The following is a 22,804-nucleotide window of genomic DNA, read 5'->3' as shown; positions in this document are numbered from 1 at the left end:
TAGAGGCATTCATGCAAGGCGTGAACTCAGAGATCCCCGCATATAAGAAGAAATGAGCTCTTCCCAGACTCGGGGACCTTGCCTGGCTGAAGCATGTTGGGGGGATGCTGCATCTGCCCCTGCTCAGTGTTGCCACCTGACTTTGGACATTATTCCACATCTTTGGTTAATTAACTTGGGGACTGAACACAACCTATGTTGAGGATGTGTGTGGCTTCTACCTGAGTGCAGCCACCAGAGCCACTAGAGGTGATAAAGGGGGACTTCCCCCCTGTTCTCCCAATTGCAGCTGTTGGCTGTAAACTCCCCGAAATGACCACCAGAAAAGCCTGTTGATCATGCAAAGCCAAGTTTACTGGACTCACTGCAATGATGAACACCACCTCAACCAAGGAAGCTAGAAGAAATGCACGAATCTTTAGAGCTGGTGGCAATTACAGGGTGGGACCTCAGGGTCAGGCAAAGGTGATGACATCGCATTGGATTGGTGGGCACAGCCTGGGTCAGGCTCGGACAGAGCAGAGTGACAGGGATCCATAAAGTGTTGGAGCACAGTCTTACCTTCCAGGAGCAAGTATGTGCTGGCACCAGAAGTTAGTTTGCTTTGCTCTGTTCCCAGTTTTACAATGGAATGGGAACGGATTCCCAGTCCCAGAACTTTGTCATGCAGTGTGGTTTAACACAGGGCTAGGGAAAGATGTTGGTTTAGATGTCACAACTAAGACCCCTAGGCCACTGTTGGCTCTCACTCCCCCATAAGACCACTAAGATGACTCGTTGGTCAAGCAAAGCCAAGATCATTGCAGAAAAGGAGACCACAACCATGACAGAGCCTTAGAAGCTTCTTGGAAGGGTGAGGTCAAGGGTGGGGTATTTCTCATTAGGGTGGGTATTGCGAGGGAGGGCTCTGAAGGTGACCTTGAAGAATAAAGAACCCTCTCCAAAGCCCAGCAGAGTGAGCTATTGTTCTCAGCTGGGGGCTGTTACCCTGAGGAGGGCTAGTTGAATAATCTGATGTTTGGATAAAAGGATTTTCAGGAGTTCCTGAAATTAACAAGTAATTTGCAACCTCCTCTTCCTAGAGGAGAATTCCTGGCATAGTAAAGGCCTGTTACTACAGGGAGACAAGAGGCTGGGTGGTAAGTTATGGTTTCAGTTTTTGCCTGAGTAGCTCACTTTCTGTTTTTGGGGTTTTTTTTAAAATTTTTATTTTTGTTTAAAATGTTACAGATGTCTCTTTTTCTCCCCAATGACCCGTTCCACCCCGTTCCTTCCCCCTCCCCAGTCCCTCTCCCCACCATTGTCCGTGTCCTTGGGTTGTGCATATATGCACATAAATTCTTTGGTTACTCTCTCTCCCTCCACCCACCCGCCCTCCTCCATCCCTCTGACATTCGTCAGTCTCACTTTCTGAGGTCAAAAGCTGCTGTTTGGGGGAAGCCGCCTCGCCTTGGGGCTTGCTGAGAGGCACAGACTGGCCCTTCCAACACCACCAGCTGCTGCTATACTGCCCAGAAGTGTAGCATTTGAGGGGAGTTCATGGGAGGAGGGACTTGCCCTCTGCAAAGCCAAGGGAGGGGTGCACAAAGAGAATCACTCTTGGGGACTAGGGGTGCTTGACTCGTCCCGGTCTCATCTGGAAGTGGCAGAGCTTCCCCCTGCGCTGGGGGGCTGAGCCAGTGGCAGCTGAGGAGGGCCCAGCTTTCGGCACAGCAAGGAGATGATGGGTTTCTAGTGGGCGGTGTCTCTGACTCCTACCCACCAGCACCTTCTACTGCTGCGCCCCCCCCCGCCGCCCCCCCCTTCCCCGGCAGCAAGAGCTGTGGGGGTAGGCTGCCTGCGGCAGAGCTGAGGGGTCAGGTAAAGGTGGGAGCCCAAGACAGACGGACTCCCTTACAGGGGAGCACTTTGAATTGGGTACAAGGGTAATGTTTGAAAAGGAATACCATTGGTTTCAAGAACCATAATGAGACTAATTACAGGAGACCTGAACAACGATGGACTCGGCCTTCAAGGTCTTAAGGGGGGTTTGGTACAACCCAGTGGTGGGGCCGTGGGCAAGTGCTGGTAAAAATAAAGCCACTTTGTGCATATGCTTCCAAAGAGTTGAGACTACTGCAAAGACTAGTTGAAGGAGTGAAACTAGATTCGAAAAGAGAAAATGATGTCCAGTCTCAGATCAGGCCCAATGGAGAGAGCCAGAATTGGGGCTGGCAAGGCGACTCCAGCCCTGCCCCATAGGCCATTCCAGCAGACCCAAACCAAAAGGACACCTCCGTGACTGATGATGGGGGGGCCTCTGCTACCTGACACCTCACTGTCTCCCACCACCCCAGTCAGAGCCTAGGGCAGCAGGCCAGCTCTCTCCACTGTGGGACCCAGTTGCCAAGAGGAACACTGGGCTGCATGTCACCAAATGATTTGATATTGTAAAGATGACAGCTCTCTTGCATATTGGTTGGTTTTTCTCGTTGGTAGTATTGCTACAGGAAATGGGCACAGAACCGGGACCCCTGCTACGTTTTCTAACTTGCTTTTACATAGAAACCCACTCTTTTTTGGTATGCTGTTTATTTGTAACCAGCCAACTGACTGCATTTGTTTATTTTTTAGAATTCTTTTTCAGGTGATTCTCTTGGACTTTTCAGTTGTACAACCATCTTATTTACAAATAATGAGAGCTTTGCTTTGTCCTTTCCAATACACATTCCTTGTATTTCTCTTTTTCGATGTTAAACAATATGGTGGCCATGGGACTATTGTTTTGTTCTTGTCTAATGAAAATGTTTCCTTGGCTTCACCCTTAAGCATAACACTGCCTCACTGCCTTTTGGCTTGATATATATATATTATATATATACATATATATAGTGTGTATATATATATATATGAAAGAAAAAAATATATATATATACAGTATCAGCTCATTAAGCTATAATCTGTTGCAGATTTCACTTTCTAAAAATGGCTGGAATAATATTTCCCATTCCACTTGTGTTTCTAAGACATTTCCACTCCCTCATCAAGAGGTGGAGTCCCCTTAGCCTGGCCGGTGTGGCTCAGCAGTTGAGTATCGACCCACGAACCAGGAGATCACAGTTTGATTCCCAGTCAGGGCACATGCTCGGGTTGCAGGCTTGATCTCCAGTCGGGGGTGTGCAGGAGGCAGCTGATCAATGACTCATCATTGATGTTTCTATCTCTCCCTCTCCTTCTCTCTGTGACTGCCTTCACTAGATAGAGTCTGGCATTAGGGACACTAGTCTAGACTTCCAAGGTTAGGTTCCTCTCTTGGGATGTTCACCCTTGGAACCAGGGTGATGAAGGGTGACATGAAGAAGCCAACGTGCAGAGGGACCAATGCCCTCTGCCCTCAGCACCAGCTGAGCTCCCAACTGACATTGAGCACCAAGTTCCCCACTTGCCATCTTGGCAATGGAGGCTTTAGCCCTCAGTGGGCTTGCCCCAGCAGAGATGCAGATCCATGAGCAAAATGAACACGTGGAATTATTTTGTCACTGTTTTGGGGTAGTTTGTTCCACAGCGATAGTTAACTGGAACAGCATCAATTCCAATTCCTGTGTATTAAGAAAACTGAATCTTATCAAATACCTTTTTATCTTTATTTTTTATTGTGGTAAAATATACACATTAAAATTTATCATTTTGACCATTTTTAACTGTACAGTTCAGTGGCAATTAAGTTCAGATAATTCACATTGCTGTGCAACCATCCCCACCTTTCATCCCCAGAACTTTTCCATCTTCCCAAACTGGAATCTGTCCCCACCCCCCTCCCTAGCCCCTGGCGCCAACCACTCTACTTTCTGTCTCTCCGAGTTTGACTCCTCCAGGGGCCTCGTAGAATGGAATCATACACTATTTGTCCTTTCATGTCTGGCTTATTTTACTCAGCATAATGTCCTCAAGGTTCATCCGTGTAGAAACATGTATCAGAATTTCCTTCCCTTTTAAGGCTGAATGACATTCCATAGCATGGATAGACCACGTTTTGTTTATCTGTTCATCCATCAACGGACCCTTGGGTTGCTTTCACCTTTGGGCTACTGTGAGTAGTGCTGCTGTGAGCTGTGAACACCGGTGTACAGGTGTGGCTTCCAGTCCCTGCTTCCAATTCTTTTGGGTACATACCCAGAAGCGGAATTGCTTCAATACCTTTTCGACATCTGCTGATGTGACGTTTGCTTCCTTTGACACGTTCATGTTTACTAGTTATAATGACAAACTGAAACCGGACACAAGGGGTCCGAGGCCGCCCGTCACTACTTGAGCCAAACTAAGCAGAGACGGGGTTGAATCGTATGCGAGAGTTTAATCAATTATTGCCGCAAAATGGGAAAGCCGTCGGTCACCCCGGAAATTCTGCTCTGATCCCCCTCCCCAGTTGGCCGCTTACACACCAGTGAGGGAGGAGATCACTACGTGCAGCTGCAGCTACAAGTGTAGCAGGGAGCAGGGCGGGGAGGGGCTGCAGCCGGCCTTCAGGAGCTCAAAGTCCGATACCCGGCGGCTAATCTAGGAACAGCCCGGCCTGTTCCTGGGGCGGGAGAATGGGCAGCGTTCCTGAGGCAAACTCCCGAGTGGGTCAGGGTCCGGGCACAGCAACCCAATCAAAGCCTGTCCTGTCCTTGGTCTGTTCTCAAAATGTATTTCTTTTCTGAGTGATGGACCCACCGAGGCATCTTATCTTTTTACAGCCTTGTCTCATCCTCCAGTTTCCCAGGGCCTGTAAGAAAACCTCTTCTCTATCGTTAGTAAGGTGAATGATTATTAAACAGCTGTGGCTCTATTTTTATTACGTGCCCTTCTCCACTATTAAAACTTCCTACTTGAGCCATCTCTACACTTTTGGAATGAACTCCACTTGGTTATGGTATATTCATTCCTTTATCTGCTTTTGGATTATACTGGCTAATTTTTAAAACATACGTTTTTACTCTATTAAGCAGTTTTGTTAATAGACATGTTCGCATCCACATTTCAACATCAACACTTCTGAAGTCATGGTCTGGTGTCAAAATTAATAAAATCAAGCCAACTCATGTTTCACCTTTATTATTAAAATAATTCCTAACATTTTCAGCAGTTTATCTAATATGTGTGTAAAATGTACGTGCTTACTTTTATTTCGGTTTTTCAGGTGGTTTTCTATAAAGTATGTTTTTACTAAGTTCATGTGTGAATGATTTAAAAAACTACAGAATAAGGTACAATTGTAGTGTATTTAATAAACTGTTAACCAAAGCAAAAAATATATGTATGTTTTTATTGATATTAGCGAGAGAGGAAGGGAGAGGGAGAGAGAAACATCGATCAGTTGCCTCCGCCCACACCCTGACTGGGGATCTAACCCACCACCCAGGCGTGTGCCCTGACCTGGAGTCAAATCAGCAGCCTTTCAGTGCACTGGACAACGCTCCACCGACTGAGCCACACTAGCCAGGGCTAGCTAATTGTTTTATACAGGTAATTTTTAATGTTCGAAATGTGCATTGATTTTTATCAGTGATAATGACCTGCAGTTTTCTTTGTGTTTGTGGGTGAATGATCTTCTACAAGTTTGGAAACCAGATTCATTCAGTCAGCAGACGTGGCTCTGGACTCTTGGAGCGAGAGCAGTGACTGAGACGCGTGCTGTCTTTGTGGCACTAATGTTCCCTAGGAGAAGAAGGCTCTTCAAATGTCATGAAACACATTTCTTTGCCTCTTTTACACACTGGAACTACCCATGTCTGAAAGGCCAGAAAGAATTCATCTGAGGCCTGAGGCTGTGGCAGGGGTGTCTGTCTGACAACCCATTTTCTTCTCTGCTCAGCTGATCTCTTTCTTCTGGGATCAGTTTTGGCAATATCAGTTCCCACTGTGGGACCCAATGTGTCTTAAAACCCTTCAGACCATAGCAGTGACAGGGTCCCTCCCAGCTTGTCACTTAAAATCACCTCTCAGACCCAGAACCCACCTCACTGGGTTATAGTGGTTCAAAAGAAGGGCCCCAATGCTTCTCCCAGTGGAACTTTGCCACTCCTCCCACCTTCCCTCCCCCTCTCTTCATACCCACTCCCTTCCTCTCATCCCCCCCCACTCCCTCACCTCCTCCCACTCTTCTGCCCGCCTCCTGCTCTCCCCACTAGGACAGATGCCAACAAAGAGATGTGCAACCTCATTAGTCATGGGGAAATGCAAGATAAAGCCTCAACAAGATAGCTATACACATACCCCAGAATGATTAACACTAAAAAGACTGGTCATGCCCAGTGCTGACGAGGATGTTGAGCCAGAGGAAATGGAAACTGGGGCAACCACTTTGGAAAATTATTGGGCAGTTTCTTAGGAACCGGAACTTCACCTACCCTAAGCAAGCAATTCCACCTCATAGGTTTATGAATTCAAAGAGAAATTTGGTTCATAATTTCAAAATAGGTTCATAATTTCAAAGAGAAATTAATGCATATGTCCATAAAAAACTTGTTTGTACATGAGTGTCCGTAGCACCTTTATTTATATTAGCCAAGAACTAGAAACAAAGCAAATACCCATCAACAGACAAACAGATAAACAAAGCTGTCATATATCTGTAGCATGGAATACTACTCAGTGATAAAATGGAATGAATGTGCTGATATGTGTATGAATGTCATACAATGTGTTCTATGCTTCCATTTCTATGAAGTTCTAGAACATACAAGACCACTCTGTAGTGATAGAGGTCACAATAGTATTTACCTTTCAGGGTTGGTTTGATGGAAACTCCACTGCCTCTGTAGGGAAAGTTCAAGGTATACACTTAACAAGCTTTGGCTCAATAAAAAATAATTTAAATATGTGAACTTCTAAAGCTGTAAATTTCACTTTAAGTGCCACTTTCAGTATTACCCACCAGTCTTATGTAGTTATTTTTTATTTTAATTTTTTAAATATATCTTTATTAATTTCAGAGAGAGGAAGGGAGAGGGAGAGAGAGATAGAAACAACAATGAGAGTCATTGATTGGCTGCCTCCTGCACAGCCCTTACTGGGGATCAAGCCCGCAACCTGGAAATGTGCCCTGACCAGGAGTTGAACCATGACCTCCTGGTTCATAGGTTGATGCTCAACCACTGAGTCTCAATGGCTGGGCTGTAGTTATTTTTATTAATGTAGTTCTAAGTTGTTGTTTTTCCAAATCCTCACCCAAGGATATTTTTCCCATTGTTTTTCAGAGAGAGTGGAAGGGAGAGAGAGGGAGAAACATTGACGTGAAAGACGCACATGCCCTGACGGCGGTGGGAATGAGCCTGCAACCGAGGTATGGGCCTTTGGAGAAAACTGAACCCAGGACCCTTCAGTCCATGGGCAAATGCTCTAACCACTGAGCAAAACCTGCTAGGGCTAGTTCTAAGTATTTTTAAAATTCTCATTATGGCCTGGCCGGGTGTGGTTCAGCGGTTGAGCATCGACCTAGGATCCAGGAGATTACGGTTCGATTCCCGTTCAGGGCACAGGCCCGGGTTGCGTCGATCCCCAGTCGGGGACGTGCAGGAGGCAGCCGATCAATGACTCTCTCATCACTGATGTTTCAACTCTCTCTCTCCCTCTCCCTTCCTCTCTCTGAAATCAATAAAGATATATTTTTTAAATAAAATAAAATAAAATTCTCATTATGATTTTTAAAACTTTGCAATGAATGGCAATTATGTGTGTGTGAGCAGGCACACATAAGCATGTGTACATGTACGTTATTGACTTGGAACCCAATTGCATTGCAGTGTGCTCCAACAATGTGGTCTGACACCAAGTCTTCCAACTTCCTTGCTTCTTGGTTTACGGCTAGGATGCTACTACTGTCTTTAGATGCCACTTGTGGGGTGACCTGGGAGGACACCAGCCCATCAGAGAGAACCTTAGTCATAGGCTTGTTCACACTTTCTGTATCTTCACAGAACTGTTGTCTGCTTGACTTAAATATCTCCGAGGGAAACCCATAATAACCTCCTTCTATGATGCTAGATCTATTTCTTCCTGGAGTTCTGTCGATTTTTGCTTTATACATTTTGAACCTATTTTAACTTTATTCCTAAAATGTTCTTGTTTTACCCCAAAGTCTATTTCGTCTGATACTAATATAACTATGCCAGCTCTCCCTTGGTTAGTAGGTTCCTAGTATGCCTTTTTTCTCATTCTTTCACATGTAACTTTTCTGCAGACATGTTTTAAGTGTCTCTAATCAACAGCATAAGTGTGGAGGTTGTAATTTTTTTTAATATATCTTTATTTTTTTATTATTATTTTTTAAAAATATATCCTTATCGATTTCAGAGAGAGGAAAGGATAGGGAGAGAGAGTTGAAATATCAATGATGAGAGTCATTGATCGGCTGCCTCCTGCAGCCTCGACTGGGGATCGAGCCCGCAACCCAGGCACATGCCCTGACCGGGAATTGAACCACAATCCCCTGGATCCTAGGTTGATGTTCAACTGCTGAGCCACACCGGCCAAGCTGGAGGTTGTAGTTTTGATACAATATGATAATCTCTGTAATCTCTGACAGTCCCCTGATCTAAAGTTCTCTCAGAGGTGACATCTGTCATTTGTTATGTCTGTCCCCACAGAAGCCTGTAGTGGGACTGGCTCAGCTCATTGTCGGTGTTCTAGGCTCAGCTCCTCCACCTGTTTGGTTTGTACAATATAAAGAACAATATGCAGGGTGGGGGGGAGCCCATCTGAATAGCAAAGATGAAAAGTTTTAGATGGTAAACATTTCTGAATGGCTCGCCTGGCAAGGGCAGGTTGCTCTCTGGTGAAGCTGAGAAGAGGGGCCGGGCACCGTGGTCTCCTGTGTCTACACTTGACCCGTGACACATCCAAGTGTAAGTGCTATTGTGTTCTTGATGAAAGACTTTTGAAAATTAAGATTGTACTTTCCAGCCCTAAGATATCACCTTCACACCCACTGGGATGGCTATAATCAAACATTAATAAGAAGGGGTGGTGAGGATGTGGAGGAATTGGAATCCTGTGTATTGCTGGTGGGAGTGTGAAATGGTGCGGCTGCTGTGGGAAACAGTGTGGCGGCTCCTCACAGGATTAAACACAGAGTTAGCAAGTGTCCCCACATTTCCATGCCCAGCTATATACCCAAGACAAAGGAAAATATCTGTCCCTACTTAGACTTGTACACAAATGCTCACAGCAGCATTACTCACAGTGGCCAAAAGGTAGAAGTGACCCAAGCATCCATGAGCTGATGACTGGGAAACAGTATGTGGTCTATCGATGGAGTGGCATGCTACACAGCCATAAAGAGGGATGAAGTCCTGACACATGATCACATGGACCAACCTTGAAAATAATGCTGAGTGAAAGAAGGCAGGCACAAAAGTCCATTTATGTGAAATGTCAAGAAGAGGCAAATCCATAGAAAGTGGGTCAGTGAGTGCCAGGAGCTGGAGGGAGGGGGATGGGGAATGAATGCTTATGGGGCCAGGGTTTCTTTTTGGGTTAATGCAAATGTTCTGGAATTAGATAGTGATGATGGTGGCACAGCCCTGTGAATATACTAACAACCACTGAAATGTACACTTTAAAAGGGTAAAACTATGGTGTATAATTTATATCTCAATTTTAAAAATGCATTTTCAAAATGAAATTTAGATCCCAAGTCTTAGTGGCAAAGGCTCCAGTTACAAGCAACAAAGTAGCAGCCAAGAGCAAGGGAGGGAAGTGGCCAGGGCCACCTTGGCCACTTCCTACCTCCAGTGAACTTGAAGCTCATTCAACTTCTTTAAACTCACTTTCCTCAACAGTAAGCCCTCAGTGACGGTTCATCGCCAGAATGATTTGTGTCTCCTCGTCCATAATGCAGCCATAAGAAGGCAGAGCAAGGCTGAGAAGCGCTGACAGTACCGACACCTCATTATATGAAGAGCCTGAGCCGCCTTCATGGGTTACCCTGTCTAATCCTCACAACCACCCCACACCACAGGAGAGGGTTGCTGTTAAAGGGAGAGGAAACCAAGGCACAAAGAGCTTATGAAACTCACCCAAAGCCTCCTACGTACTGAACTGCAGAGACCAATGTTGACTTTAAAAAGAAAAAAAAGTTAAATTCAGATAACATAAAATTTACCATTTGAACAGTTTTCAAATGCACAGCTTTGTGGCATTAAGCCCATTCATATTTTGCGCAGCCATCACCACGATTTATCTCCAGAACTTTTCCATCTCCCCCCACTGAAACCCTGTCTCTATGAGTTTGACAACTCTAGGGACCTCATACAAGTGGAATCACACAGTATTTGTCTATTGTGACTTGCTAGTTTCACTTAGCATCATATCCTCAAGGTTCATCCATGTTGTAGCATATGTCAGAATTTCCTTCCTTTTTAAGGCTGAATAATTTTCCACTGTTTTGCACATTCATTCCTCTGTCGATAGACCTTTTGGATAATGTGAATAATATTTCTATGAACATGGGTGTGTATATCTCTTAGAAACCCTGCTTCCAATTCTTTGGGGCATGTACCCAGAAGTGGAATTGCTAGATCATGTTAATTCTATGTTTATTTTTTTTCAGGCAACCTCACTTTTAAACCAGGAAAGGCAAACAAGAAGGAAATGAAATTCTACCTCGCCCCCATCAGATCGACAGATAGTAAATCCTCTAACAGTACCAAGTACTGGCAATGCCGTGGAGCAGTGGGAAATCTGGTGGGCGGTAATTTCAGCAACCACTTTGGCAAGGGATTTGGCAACTTCCAGTCAAGTTAAAGTGTAGCTGTGCTGCACACAAGCACATTGCCTTGCAAAGTGCTCACACATAGCAGAGAGGCTGCATCAAAGGACGAAATACCCAGAGGGGCACCCCAGGAGACCTAGGGAAAAACTCTCACCAATCAGGTCCTGCAGCCAGTGGGAGAAGGAACTGGACCTTGTGGTGCACTTATAGAAAGTTGCAACACGTGCAAGACAGTAGTATATATTGCTGGTTACACATGCCCACTCGTCAGAAAGGCAGGAGAGCATGCCGGGGAGCAGAGTATACCCAACTCCGGATGGTGGTTACCTCTGGGGCAGGAGGGCAGAGATGGGACTCCAACTCAGTCTGTTAGGTTTCATGTCTTTCAAAGGAAGAGGCTTGTGCCGGCTGAGAAGGTGGTGGTACACACACCCTGGGGGAGGCCCCGGTGGAAGTTAGGCGGGGCAGAGAAAGAAGAGGCAGAAGTAAAACCAGAAGTTAGCAGTTCTGAAGAGAAGCAGAAGGCAAAGATCAAAGTGAAAGGCGGGAAACAGGAAAAAAAAAAAAGAAAAGACTAGAAAAGCATGAAAATGGTTAGAAGGACCTGCTGTGCTACCTTGGCCCAAGCTGCAAATAGCAACATAACCCTCCGGACCCACAGCAGGCCCTGGCAATCAGCCAACCCCTTGTTCAGCCATGTGGCTCAACAGCTACCAGGTCACTTACCAGAGAGGCAGCAGGGACTCAAGGGGCACCTAGGACGAAGACTGCTTGTCTTAGCAACAGCAAGGGGATTGCACAAACATATTGGGGCTGAGAAAAATGTGACCCAAGCATCCACTTAGCAGGGGAAGAGGTGTTCCCTAATTAAATGGCTATTAGGGGGCTTGCTTGAGGACACAAATCACTTAGTTGATATTTATCCGAAGATTTCTACTCTTGGAGACCTTTAAAAAGGTGAGAAGGAAATGCTTTGCCTGTTGGATGGTTCAATTTTTTTTTTTTTTTTCAATGCAGCGGAACTTTATTTCTCACAGCTCTGGAGGCTGGGAAGTCCAATATCAGGGTGCTGGCAGATTCAGTGTCCCGGGGAGAGTCTGCTTCCTGGTTCATAGATGCTGTCTTTTCAGTGAGTCCTCACATGTCAGAGGAATGAGAGAGTTCTGGGGTCTCCTTTATAAAAGGCACTAATCCCATTCATGAGGGCTCCACCCTCATGGCCTAACCACCTCCCAAAGGGCCCACCTCCAAACTGGACGGTTCAATTTTAACTGCAGAGAAACAAAATATCCATTGCTCTCCCAGGGTGCAATGAAACATCTCACACAGGGTTTGGGAATTTCCTCTCTTCAATTACATATGATCACTAAGTGCGCCAGTGGACGGCGCTTTGGTAAACCACCATGCTGACGATGAGGACAGCTGTTCTATTTTATTTTTTAAAAATTTATCTTTATTGTTGAAACTATTACAGATGTCCCCCTTTTCCCCCATATAAATTCTTTGGTTATCTGTTTTATTTCTAAATGTAAATTTTATCTATTTTTATGATAATTATTGTTTTTAATACTTTAAATTTTTTAAAAATTGATTTTTAGAAAGAGAGGAAGAGAGAGAGAGAGAGAGAGAGAGGGAGAGAAACATCGATCGGCTGCCTTCTGCATGTGCCCCAATCAGGGACCAAACCTGCAACCTGGGCATGTGCCCTGCAGGAACTGAACCAGCAACCTTTGGTGTACGGGATGACATCCAACCAACCGAGCCACACCGGCCAGGGCAATATTTTTATAATTAAATTTTTATCATACCCCTGGCTGGGTGGCTCAGTTGGTAAGAGCATCATCCTGTACACCAAAAGGTTGCAGGTTCGATTCCCAGTCAGTTAGAAAATATTAAAAATTTAAAGAAAAAGTACTAATAAATTTTTATCATGAAAAAGATCTAAAGCAGCTATAAGAGATGTTAAGATTTGACAAAGCTTGCTGATGTGTATACTAGTATAATCTGGACAACCAGAAAACTGTTTTAAGCAAGACTAGAAACCCAAAAACTATGAAGGAAAAGATAGACATATAGCCCTGGCCAGCGTGGCTCAGTGGTTAGAGCATCGGCCCATGTACTGAAGGGTCTCAGGTTTGATTCCCAGTCAAGGGCATGCTACCTGGGTTGCAGTTTTGATCCCCAGCCCAGGTCGGGGCTCATACAGGAGGCAATCAATTGATATGTCTCTCTCACATCGATGTGATGTTTCTCTCTCTCTCTCTTCCTCCCCCTTCTACTTTCTCTAAAAAATCAGTGGAGACAATATCCTCAGGTGAGGATTAACAAAAAAAGATAAGATAAACATATAGACATATGTGACTACATCAATCTTCAAGCATGTTGCTTTAGGATACCCACAAAGTCAAAAGACAGCCTGGCCGGCGTGGCTCAGTGTTTGAGCTTCAACCTATGAAGCAGGAGATCATGATTCGATTCCCGGTCGGGGTACATGCCTGGGTTGCGGGCTCGATCCCCAGTAGGGGGCCTGCAGGAGGCAGCCGATCAATGGCACTCTCATCATTGAAGTTTCTATCTCTCGCTCCCCCTCCCTTCCTCTCTCTGAAATCAATTAAAAAAAAATAAACAAACATGTTAAGTCAAAAGACAAACCATAGATTAAGAAAATGTATTTATCACCTGTATGACAGATGAATGGTTAATATTTACAATATAAAAAGAGCTTCTGCACTTTGAGAAGAATGAGGAAAGATATAAACAAGCAACTTCCAGAAGAACAAGCACAAACTTCCAACAGACAAATGCACAAGCACCAGTTGTGCATGTGTGTGTGCATATGTGTGGAGGAGGCAGGAGTTAGAGTCACAGTGAGATCTCGGTTCACTCCCATCAGATTGGCACAAAATGAAAAAGCGTGCTAACACCTGCTGGTGGGTGGGGGCCCACGGAGCCCTCTCTCATCACTGGTAGAAATGTTTATCATGAGCGTCAGTGGGAAAAGCAACCCAGGGATTTAAAACCCACGTGCCCTTAAATCTCACTCCTGGGACTGACCCGGAAAAAGGCGAGCTCCAGGGCACAGAGGGGCACTGCGAACTTTCTAGCAGGGAATCGGTGCACTGTACAAGGACAGGGTGAGGTAGTTGGAGCGTAATGGAAGCCCAATGGGGCCCGGGGCAGCATCTGTGCCCATCACTGTGAAGCGGGGAGAGCAAGTGCATGGGAATGTGTTTCCCAGAGTGGAGCCACCAAATTCCTGACAGTCCTCTCAGGGGGCTTGTCATACCCCACCTCCACCACCAACATGAGCTTGTGTTACCTACACAATTAGAGCAAAACCAACACAGCTATTTTTACTGGGGGGCAAATCTTTGGGCCATGGTATGGCAAGGCTAGGAAGAGGCTACGTGGCAACACTATTGCCACATCTTACAGGGAGAGAGAGCAACACAGGGCCAGGAGGGGGATGCCTGGGTTGCTCAGCGTTGTAATTTGCAGCGAAGTCAAACTTCTAGAGTTTCAGTTTCTGTGAAATGTGGGGGTTGGTGCAGATGGTTTCTAAGATTCCTCCCAGCTTTGGAACCTCTAAACCGTTAGGCCAAATGTGGGGAGAGGGCCCATTTGGTAACCATTGGCTTCTCAGCTGTGCTGTGTGGGGGCGTGGGGGTGTAAGATGTAGCAGATGATAGGAGCAACAAAAGATAAACGAACAGGGAGGGGCAAGAAGAAGGCCTTCTTAGAGCAGAGCCTGATGGGGGCATAGCTATCAGCCTCCTTCCTTTAGCAGGGGTGGGGAACATCTGGCCCGTGGGCCATGTACCCCCGTGAAATCATTTGGTCTGGCCCTGCCAAAGCAGCTGCAGGCGGGACTCGAAATTCAAAAAATCTAGCAGCTTTTTTCATAGCTAATTTTTAAATTGATAATTCTGTATGGCCCTTGAATGATGTTATAAGTATCCAAGTGGCCCTTGGCAGAAAAAAGGTTCCCCACCCCTACTAGGGTCTCAAACATTGCTGATACCCTCAAACCCCAGGGCAGGGATGAGGTGGTGTGTGGTCTCGGCCCCAGAAGCCAGGGCTGGAGGGGACCAGGAAGGTGCATAGCTAATGTTGGCCACTGAGAAACACTGATCAAAAATGGGACGTGGCTCAGCAGTTGAGCATCAACCTAGGATCCAGGGGAATGCAGTTCTATTCCTGGTCAGGGCACATGCTGGGGTTGAGGGCTCGATCCCCAGCGGGGGGGGGGGGGGGGGGGGGGGGGGGGGGGGGGGGCGGGGAGGCATGCAGGAGGCAGCCAATCAATGACTCTCTCTCATCATTGATGTTTCTCTCTCCCTCTCTCTCCCTTCCTCTCCCTGAAATCAATAAAGATATACATTTTAAAAAATGGGGCAGAAAGAAAAAGTTCTAGGTCTCTGGCTTTAATTGGGTAGTTCAATGTACGGTTATCTGATTTAGCAAATAAAAAACACATGCCCAATTCCATCTGAATTTCAGATAACAATGAATAATTTTTCAATACAAGCACATCTCACGGTATTTTGGACACACTAGTACTAAAACATTATCCGTTGTCCTGCGTTTAATCTGACAACCCTGGATGAGAGCCCCTGCAGGAGAGTGGGGTTGGGCTTCTGGAGGCCTCTGCCCCACTCTAGGTGTCTCTTCCACAGGAGTCCTTTGGGTGGAGGTTGCCCTCCCCAGGGTCTCCCCAGGCCAAGTGGTAAGGTCCCCGTGCTCTGTCCCCCAGGCAAGTGGCGCTCTAGTTCTCCATGAAACCATCCTGAGTCACCCTAATCTGAGAGTACCACCTGCTCCCTGTGGGGGCCCAGCCTGGCACAGGAGTGGAATGAAAACCAGGAGGTTCTCAGGGTTATTTATTAAGTGTTGGTAGAAATAAAATAAGTTATTGGTGCTTGTGGTTCAAAGGTGTGGAATGAGCAAGACTATGCAAAGTCTCAAACAATTCTCAGTGGATCCACTCTGTCAGTCAAGTAAGCAGCTACTAAGAGAAAAATAGCAAAAGGGGGGGGGAATCACCCAGATACTAGGTGAAGAGCCTGCTCCCTTCATTCCTCCACCCTCCTACCCCCATCTCTAACTGAGCCACCCCCTCTCCCTCCCTCTGGCCTCTTTGAGATAAGGGCAGCCTCTCTAGAGACACCCATAGTCTTTTTCCTCTTCTAGGGCATATAGAGCCTTCGAGACAATTGTAATGGAATAAAGCTGTTTCCCCAAGCAAATACTGCCTCTGCTCTTCACCTGCTGACATGCTCTGCCTCGGGCCCCCAAGTCCTGGGCACAGGTTCACCATATACCCAGGCCTTGAGGGAGGGATAGAGGCTGGTTGTCACAGGCATCTAAGCGGAGGCAATGCTCACGGGCTCTCACCTGCTGGGTTCTTCAGGTGACAGCGTGGTTGAGACTCACCATCCATTTTAGATGTGCCCAGCTAGGAGAGATCATTTGACCCAGGTACCCAGTTTCAAAAGCATCTCGGTAGCAATGGTCCACATGCCAACCCGAGAGGCTCTAGGGAGAGAGGTCTCAGGGGGCACTGAGCTAATAGGCATCCAGTTCTGAGTGCCATTTGACAGGGACAGGGCCTCTTTTCTCTGCCCTCACCTTTGTCTTTAAACACCAGAGGCTTTTCAGGTGACAGAAGATGAAACAGGCATCTAAAGAACCCATTAACAAGCAAAGAGAAAGAATGCAGGGGGGGGAGGGGTGATGGTCTCTGGGGGTCTGCAGGGGGCAGCTCAAAGGCAGGATCCTCAGCATCTCTTCAGCTCCAGCATCATGACCCCCAGGCTCGCTGGTTCAAACACTGTCATATCATGAGAAGCACGCTGAGGGGTTTAAAGATGCCAACTCCAGGGACCTGCCCTGAGATGCCATCAGGAAATCATGGCTCCTAAGGACTTGGGGTGACTGGCATATGGGGATTGCTCAGACCATGCTCTTGGTCTCTCCAATGGCTACAGACATGACACTTTCAGTAACCCTAGCCTCTAAGGCAGGGATTTTCAACCTGTGTGCCACAAGGATTTTTAAAACTATTTTTGTCAGGGGCGCTGACCTCTTTTCCCTTAGACTGTCAAAAAAAAAAAAAAAAATGACAATAGCTAACACAATAGCCTTCTGGTGTGAATGAATCAAAACTATACCTATTTCTTTTTGTCAGATCAGCAAAAAATATATTTTTTGGTGTGCCGAAGAATTTTAGTAATTAGTTTATGTGTGCCATGAGATGAGAGGTTGAAAATCGCTGTTCTGTGGACATCTAAGATACACCCTGGCTCTGAGGGTGGACCCATCTAGCAACATTCTGCAGAGAATTCTACTTTTTATTATTGTTTTAATCCTCACCCAAGGATGTTTTTTCCATTGCTTTTCAGAGTGGAAGGCAGAGAGAGAGAGAGAGGGAGAGAGAGAGAGATATCAATGTGAGAGAGACACATCAATTGGTTGCCTCCCACACATGCCCCGACCAGGGCCGGGGATTGAGCCTGCAACTGAGGTACGTGCCCTTGGCCAGAATCAAACCCGGGACCCTTCAGTCCATGGGTCGACACTCTAACCACTAAGCCAAACCGACTGAGGCGAGAATTACATTTTTAACATTTCTTCATCTAGACGCACTGCACCCTGCCTTGTTCCACAGAGGATATGAAATGACGTGGCTTCCATGTGACCTGCTGCTAGCTTGGCAGTTAAGGTGTTATGGTGAGTTAATGCTCTGACCTTCTGACTTCCCTATCAGTCTGCCGGGCACGTATTTCATGTGACTCACTCTCCCTGACCCCTCACCTCTGGGAACACTCACCGATAACCCCACTGCTTGGCCTGGTGCACTGGCCAGAAGCTCCCCTACCCCACTGTCATCAGCCCGCACTTATAACCCACATCCTGAAGTTATTGCAAACAGCCATTCTTTCTCCAACTTTGAGTGTCAGGGATTTCTTGGGGTCATTTCCCCCAATATTTTATTTTGAAAAATTTCAAACTACAGAAAAGTTACAAGGATGGTATAATAGGGTAAAACATTTCACTCCTAAATACTGAAGCCCATAACTTTGAAGGAAAGGACAGTCTCCCATGTAATAATCATCTTATCACACCCAGGAAATTTAACACTGTGGACAAAATGTCATCTGATTGTCCATTTTGACACTGGGGGGTCAGCATCTGTTAAGTAGCTTCTTTCCATACTTTAATGCATCTTCCCCTCAAGAGGGAGTCTCTGGCAAGTGTTTAAATTTGTCAAAAATAAGAATGCAAAGTGGAACTGAAGCACATCACAGACTTTGGACCAAAAGTGGCCTGTAAGCCGCTGGAAGAGATGCCACCGGGCTAGCTGATGGTCACACAGCTTGAGGATCACAAAGCCCAGGCAGGATACTACTCCCAGAACCAAGTACACTCCTGAGCAATTGCTGCCGTAGCGCCTGTGGACACGCAGGGCCTGGCTCATGGCAGCAGCAATGTGCAAACCCAGGGCGACCTCAAACCCACAGGGGTGCAGCAAGGCAAGGCCATAACTGAACAGCGAGAGGCACTCGATGGCTAGGAGCAGGCAGGGCTCCCAGCCCCTGTCTAGGTAGAGGCACCAGGCCACTGGCCATGCAAAGATGGGTAAGGTGAACCACTGGTCGAGCACAGCAGCGGGGTGTGTCTGCAGTCCAATCCGCAGCCACTGCACGGGGCCGTAGACCAGGGCCATGCCAGCAAAGACATCCTTCAGGTAACAAGCCCGCTGCACCTCACTGGGGTGCCCTGGGGCACTAACATTTCTCTGTAGCCAGTATACTCCCAGGAGCACATAGGCCAAGTTAATAAGCGAGTTGAAGGGCATGGCTAGGAAGGTGGGGAGGCTGGCTACTGGGGCTTCCGCATAGTGCTCATAGCCCACTTCGACAAAGACGCTTTCAAAAACACCCGTGTAGACAGTGGCCATGCAGAGGCAGCTGGCCACGGCCACATGGCAGAGGGCCTGCCCTGACTTGGGCTTCATCTGGAACCCTAGCTGTGACTTGGGGCAGAGAGCTTAAAAGAGTGGCAGAGCCTTCGCCGTTATTTCAGAATTCAGATAAACAGCTTTTGCAAAACACTTCTCTGCCTCCCAGCTGAGCCAGCAGGAAGACGTCCCGTGATTTCCGATGCAGATGCTACAACCTTGCCCGGGAGTGGCGGTGGCAGGCCAGAGGAAGGTGGGGGTTCTGCTGATTGGCTGGCACGAGTGGAGGACTGGTCTGCCTTTTTCCTTTGTGGTTAGAAAAAGAATGTGGTTAGAAAGAAAACCATCCAAAAAAGAGCCTCCATCTTGTCGACTCTCAGCATCAGGATCCGCCAACAGTTTTCATTAGAAGCCCCTAGAATCCTCTCTTGCCTAGGCATTTCGTGCCTCTCCTGACACCTATGCTGTTCTTCTCTCATTGTGGACTATAAAAATCCTGCTCCCTGCCCTAGTTCCCTTAGAGCCACTGTATTTAGAGACTCCAACATTTCCTAGATCTGTTCGTACAACTCAGACGGGTTTTCCCACTTCAGCAGTGTTATAAATGTGGACGTTTCCAAGCTAGCCCCAAAACCCTTTTAACCAAATACCCAGTTGAACAAGAGACCATTAGCTGTGGTCTGAGTTCTGGAATCCCAGGCAAGAGATGGTGTGGTGCTAGAGGAGGGGGAAGAGGGGGAGGAGGAGGAGGAGCACCTCTCCTCTGCTGCTTGGGTGTGAGGTCAGGCAGCACAATGAGCTTTCCTCCAGGCCTGCTACCCTGGCTCGCCCTCCTGCCCTCCCCAGAAGTCCTAGACCATCTGCAAATCACCTTCTTTCCTGTCTCACTATAAAACTTTCCATTTCCTGCAGTCAAAGAAGCAAATAATTTATTTATTGACTTTTATTTATTTTAGAGAGAGGAGGGGGGAGACACACATACATACATCGATTTGTTGTTCCACTTATTTATGCATTCACTGGTTGCTTCTTGTATGTGCCCTGACCAAGATCCAACCCGCAACCCTGGCGTATTGGGAAGATGCTCTAACCAACTGAGCTACCTAGTGAGGGCCAGCAGACAAACAATTTAAAAACAACGTAGACTTATCATTGACTGTCAACTGCTTTGGGGCCAGCTGTGGGGTGAGTTGGCCTAGTAGCCTAGAAATGTATTGAAGAAGAAAGAAGAGGTTTAAAGCTCTGAAAATGACTCAAAGCCAAAACAGCAGGCAGGCAGGCATGGGGAAGAGAAGGACTGTCTGTGTCCCCTACCTACTAACTGTGTGACCTTGGGTCTTAACCATTCTGGGATTCAGTTTGCATACCTGTAGAATGGGGATGCTACCAATACCTCTCCACAGAGTCCTTGTGTAAATTAGGTGAGTTTTTACAGATGCAGACCACTTAGCACCATTTATTTTTGAGGCATGACTGTCTATCTCCCCTCCTGCAGTTTAGGCCCTGAAGGGGCGGGACAGAGGCTAATTCTCTGCTTTCCCTTCAGGGCTCACTGAAGAGCTGCTCGACTTCAATTCAATTCAATTCGTGCACCAAGCAGGCACCCTTGCCCTGTGCCTACTCTTCATTGGTCCCATTTGCCACTTCACTGCTCAGCCGGGCTATGGGGGCTCCCTGCCTTCCCTGGGGAGGGAGCTGCTGGGCCTCATGCTGAGCTTTCTTGCTACTGTCTGTCCTGGCCTGGGAGTCTGCTCATAAGGCGACCACGAGGCTTAGCATTTCCACAAGTGAATGGAAGCCTTCACCCTCAGTCTGCATCTCCTGGATGATCACAAGTCTCCATCTCAGCGTGTGGCACTGTCGGCACCTCCTGCCCCCTCCTTTCTGGCTAAGGATCCTCCAGGCCACCCCTGCCCTGGGGTTCCCACTGTCAGGATGGTGGCCGCTAACATGGTCTGCACTCAGCAGTCCATAGTATATTCCTCAGACACCCCCTGAATTGGATTGTGTCAACACCCTTCAGTGCCTGGCTCTTCACTCCACACACAATCCCATCCCGACCTCTTGGCCAGACATCAAAATGCTATCGCCACGTAGCCCTGAGAGCTCCCCAGGCCCAGTCTGTCTTCTAGCTGGAATGATACTGGTCTTTCTTCCCTCCTACACCCTACCCAGCCTGCTCACATCCCCAACTAGGCTGTCATTTCCTCTCAGGCGCTTCCCTATTCAGCTCCTAATTCTGGCTGGGATGGGAGCTAAGGCCTGCCTAGTGTCTTTGGATCCCTCTCTGCACCCATCTGGGCCTGGCTCCCTGGAGTGAAGTGCCAGGCCTTTAGGGTCCCATGTAGCCCAAACTAGCCTGACCCTTCTATCTACCAGCAAGCAGGGAGGAGAGCCAGGGACAGGAATCAAACACTGTCAACTTGATAGAGAAGGAGGTCCAGGAAGGACATGGAAAGTAACTCTTCTCTCCAGCCAGCCCAGCAGAGTCCACTTGAGCCCTTGTGCAAGCTGAAAGTGACATATAATCAAACCAGCTTCCACCAGGAAGACCACTGCTAGGTGCTTTATGGCCTAGCTCCTCTGTACCCTTGAACTGCCATGACCCTTGTTACGGGACACTCAAAGTTCTTCAGATTCTCCCAGCGCCTGGCACACAAAGGTTGAAGGATCCACAGCATCAGGTCCCTGTTCTGGGGTCTTTTGGGGAAGTCCTGCAAAGCATGACCATCTCCTGGCTAAGGGGCTAACACACGTTCCTTAGATTCTCCTGCTTCCTGGGGTGATATGCATTTAAGCAGGAGCCACCATCATCTGTCACAGTGGCGGCTTTTTTGGCCTGCACCATTTGACAACTCCTTGTTGTACCCCTGACTACCCTAATCACCCTTGCTGCTTTCTGCAGATAAGGGGATGCCAGTCCGAGGGCTGCAATGTGGGACATCCCCAAACGGTGAGGTCAATCGGAGCCACCTGAATGCCCAAAGAACCTGGAGCAACCACAGGGATTCCTGAACTCTGGGGAGAGAATCTTTGAGTGTGGGCAAGGCCCCTGGGAACCAGCAGCTCAGCTTCCTTATTTTACAAGGGAGGGACTCGGGGCCAGAGAGGAGAGGTGAATGGCCAAGGTCACTTAGGGCAGTTGGTAGTACCGCCATACAGGTGAGGCCTCTTTGGCCTTTTTCAAACAAATGCTTCCAAACGCATAAAGAAAACCAGAATTACAACATAAATTTAATATGTCAAAAGACAAGTACTAAAACGTATTTGAAAATGTGAGGTATGGTAATATATGTGCTTCTTTACTAATAGGTTAAATTCCAGGATCTACAGGCAGGTTTAATAACTACAGTAATTTCAAAGTACTTATTCTGCCTGCCAGTAGGTCCTGTCATTTAGTTAATTTCAGGATATCTAAAACAAAAGCGATATAATCTGAAATGATCTGTCATTTTCATTGGTGACAAATCACCTGGCTAATGCTCTGTGGCCTACATTCATAATTGCGGGAAAAGCTGTATTTCAGCTAGAGGCTGGTGAAAATAAAGACTAAATAAAGATGAGAGAAAGTGAAAAAAATCATCTGTTGTCACTCCAAGCTCCCAGACACCGATACAGGACCCCTGCACTACAGCCTGCGTCTGGGAAGCAAGGCAGTGCAGCTCCCAGGCGGCCTCTTGCAAGATTTGTAACCCATTTGGAACCCAGGGGAGACGTCAGTACCCACCTCTCAAGGTTGTTGTGAGAACTCACAGTATTGGCGCGAAAAGGCCACCGATCACCATCCGGGTATTTTGTCTCTCTCACTTAGCTGGGGGAAATTCAAATCTCTAAAAAGGGCGGACCCGAAAAATAGGTTTTGCGCCTGCGCAACGGGCGGGACGCCGGGCTCTGGGAAGCGGGCGGAATGGGGCGGGGTGACGCGAGGTGACGCGAGGCTACACGGAGCTGTCCCGCGCCCGCTCGGCTCGAACGCCGCCAACTTGCCCGTCTGCCCTGCGGCCGGCAAGACCGGAGGCAGCCGAGCAAACGGCGGCACCTTGGCGCACGGCCCCACAAAATTCGCTGGGACGCGGGCGGTGGCGGCTGCGGCGGCTCCCGGGGGCGGA

At 47.4% G+C, this 22,804-nt stretch overlaps 1 protein-coding gene across 1 annotated transcript; it reads right to left on the bottom strand.

The window, feature by feature from the left end:
• Window positions 1-17,675: 17,675 nt before the first annotated feature.
• On the bottom strand, window positions 17,676-22,791 carry TMEM187 (transmembrane protein 187). Its single transcript, XM_081125930.1, has 2 exons — window positions 22,423-22,791; window positions 17,676-19,001 (listed from the first exon to the last, which is right to left on the bottom strand). The coding sequence occupies exon 2, from the start codon at window positions 18,750-18,752 to the stop codon at window positions 17,952-17,954; it is 801 nt and encodes a 266-aa protein (XP_080982056.1). The 5' UTR covers window positions 18,753-19,001; window positions 22,423-22,791; the 3' UTR covers window positions 17,676-17,951.
• Between the last annotated feature and the right edge of the window lie 13 nt (window positions 22,792-22,804).

This window comes from Miniopterus schreibersii (genome assembly GCF_964146895.1).
Source record: "Miniopterus schreibersii genome assembly, chromosome: X".
Taxonomy (NCBI): Eukaryota; Metazoa; Chordata; class Mammalia; order Chiroptera; family Miniopteridae; genus Miniopterus; species Miniopterus schreibersii.
Note: the sequence above shows the minus strand (reverse complement) of the source record. Positions and strands in the feature narration are given on the sequence as shown.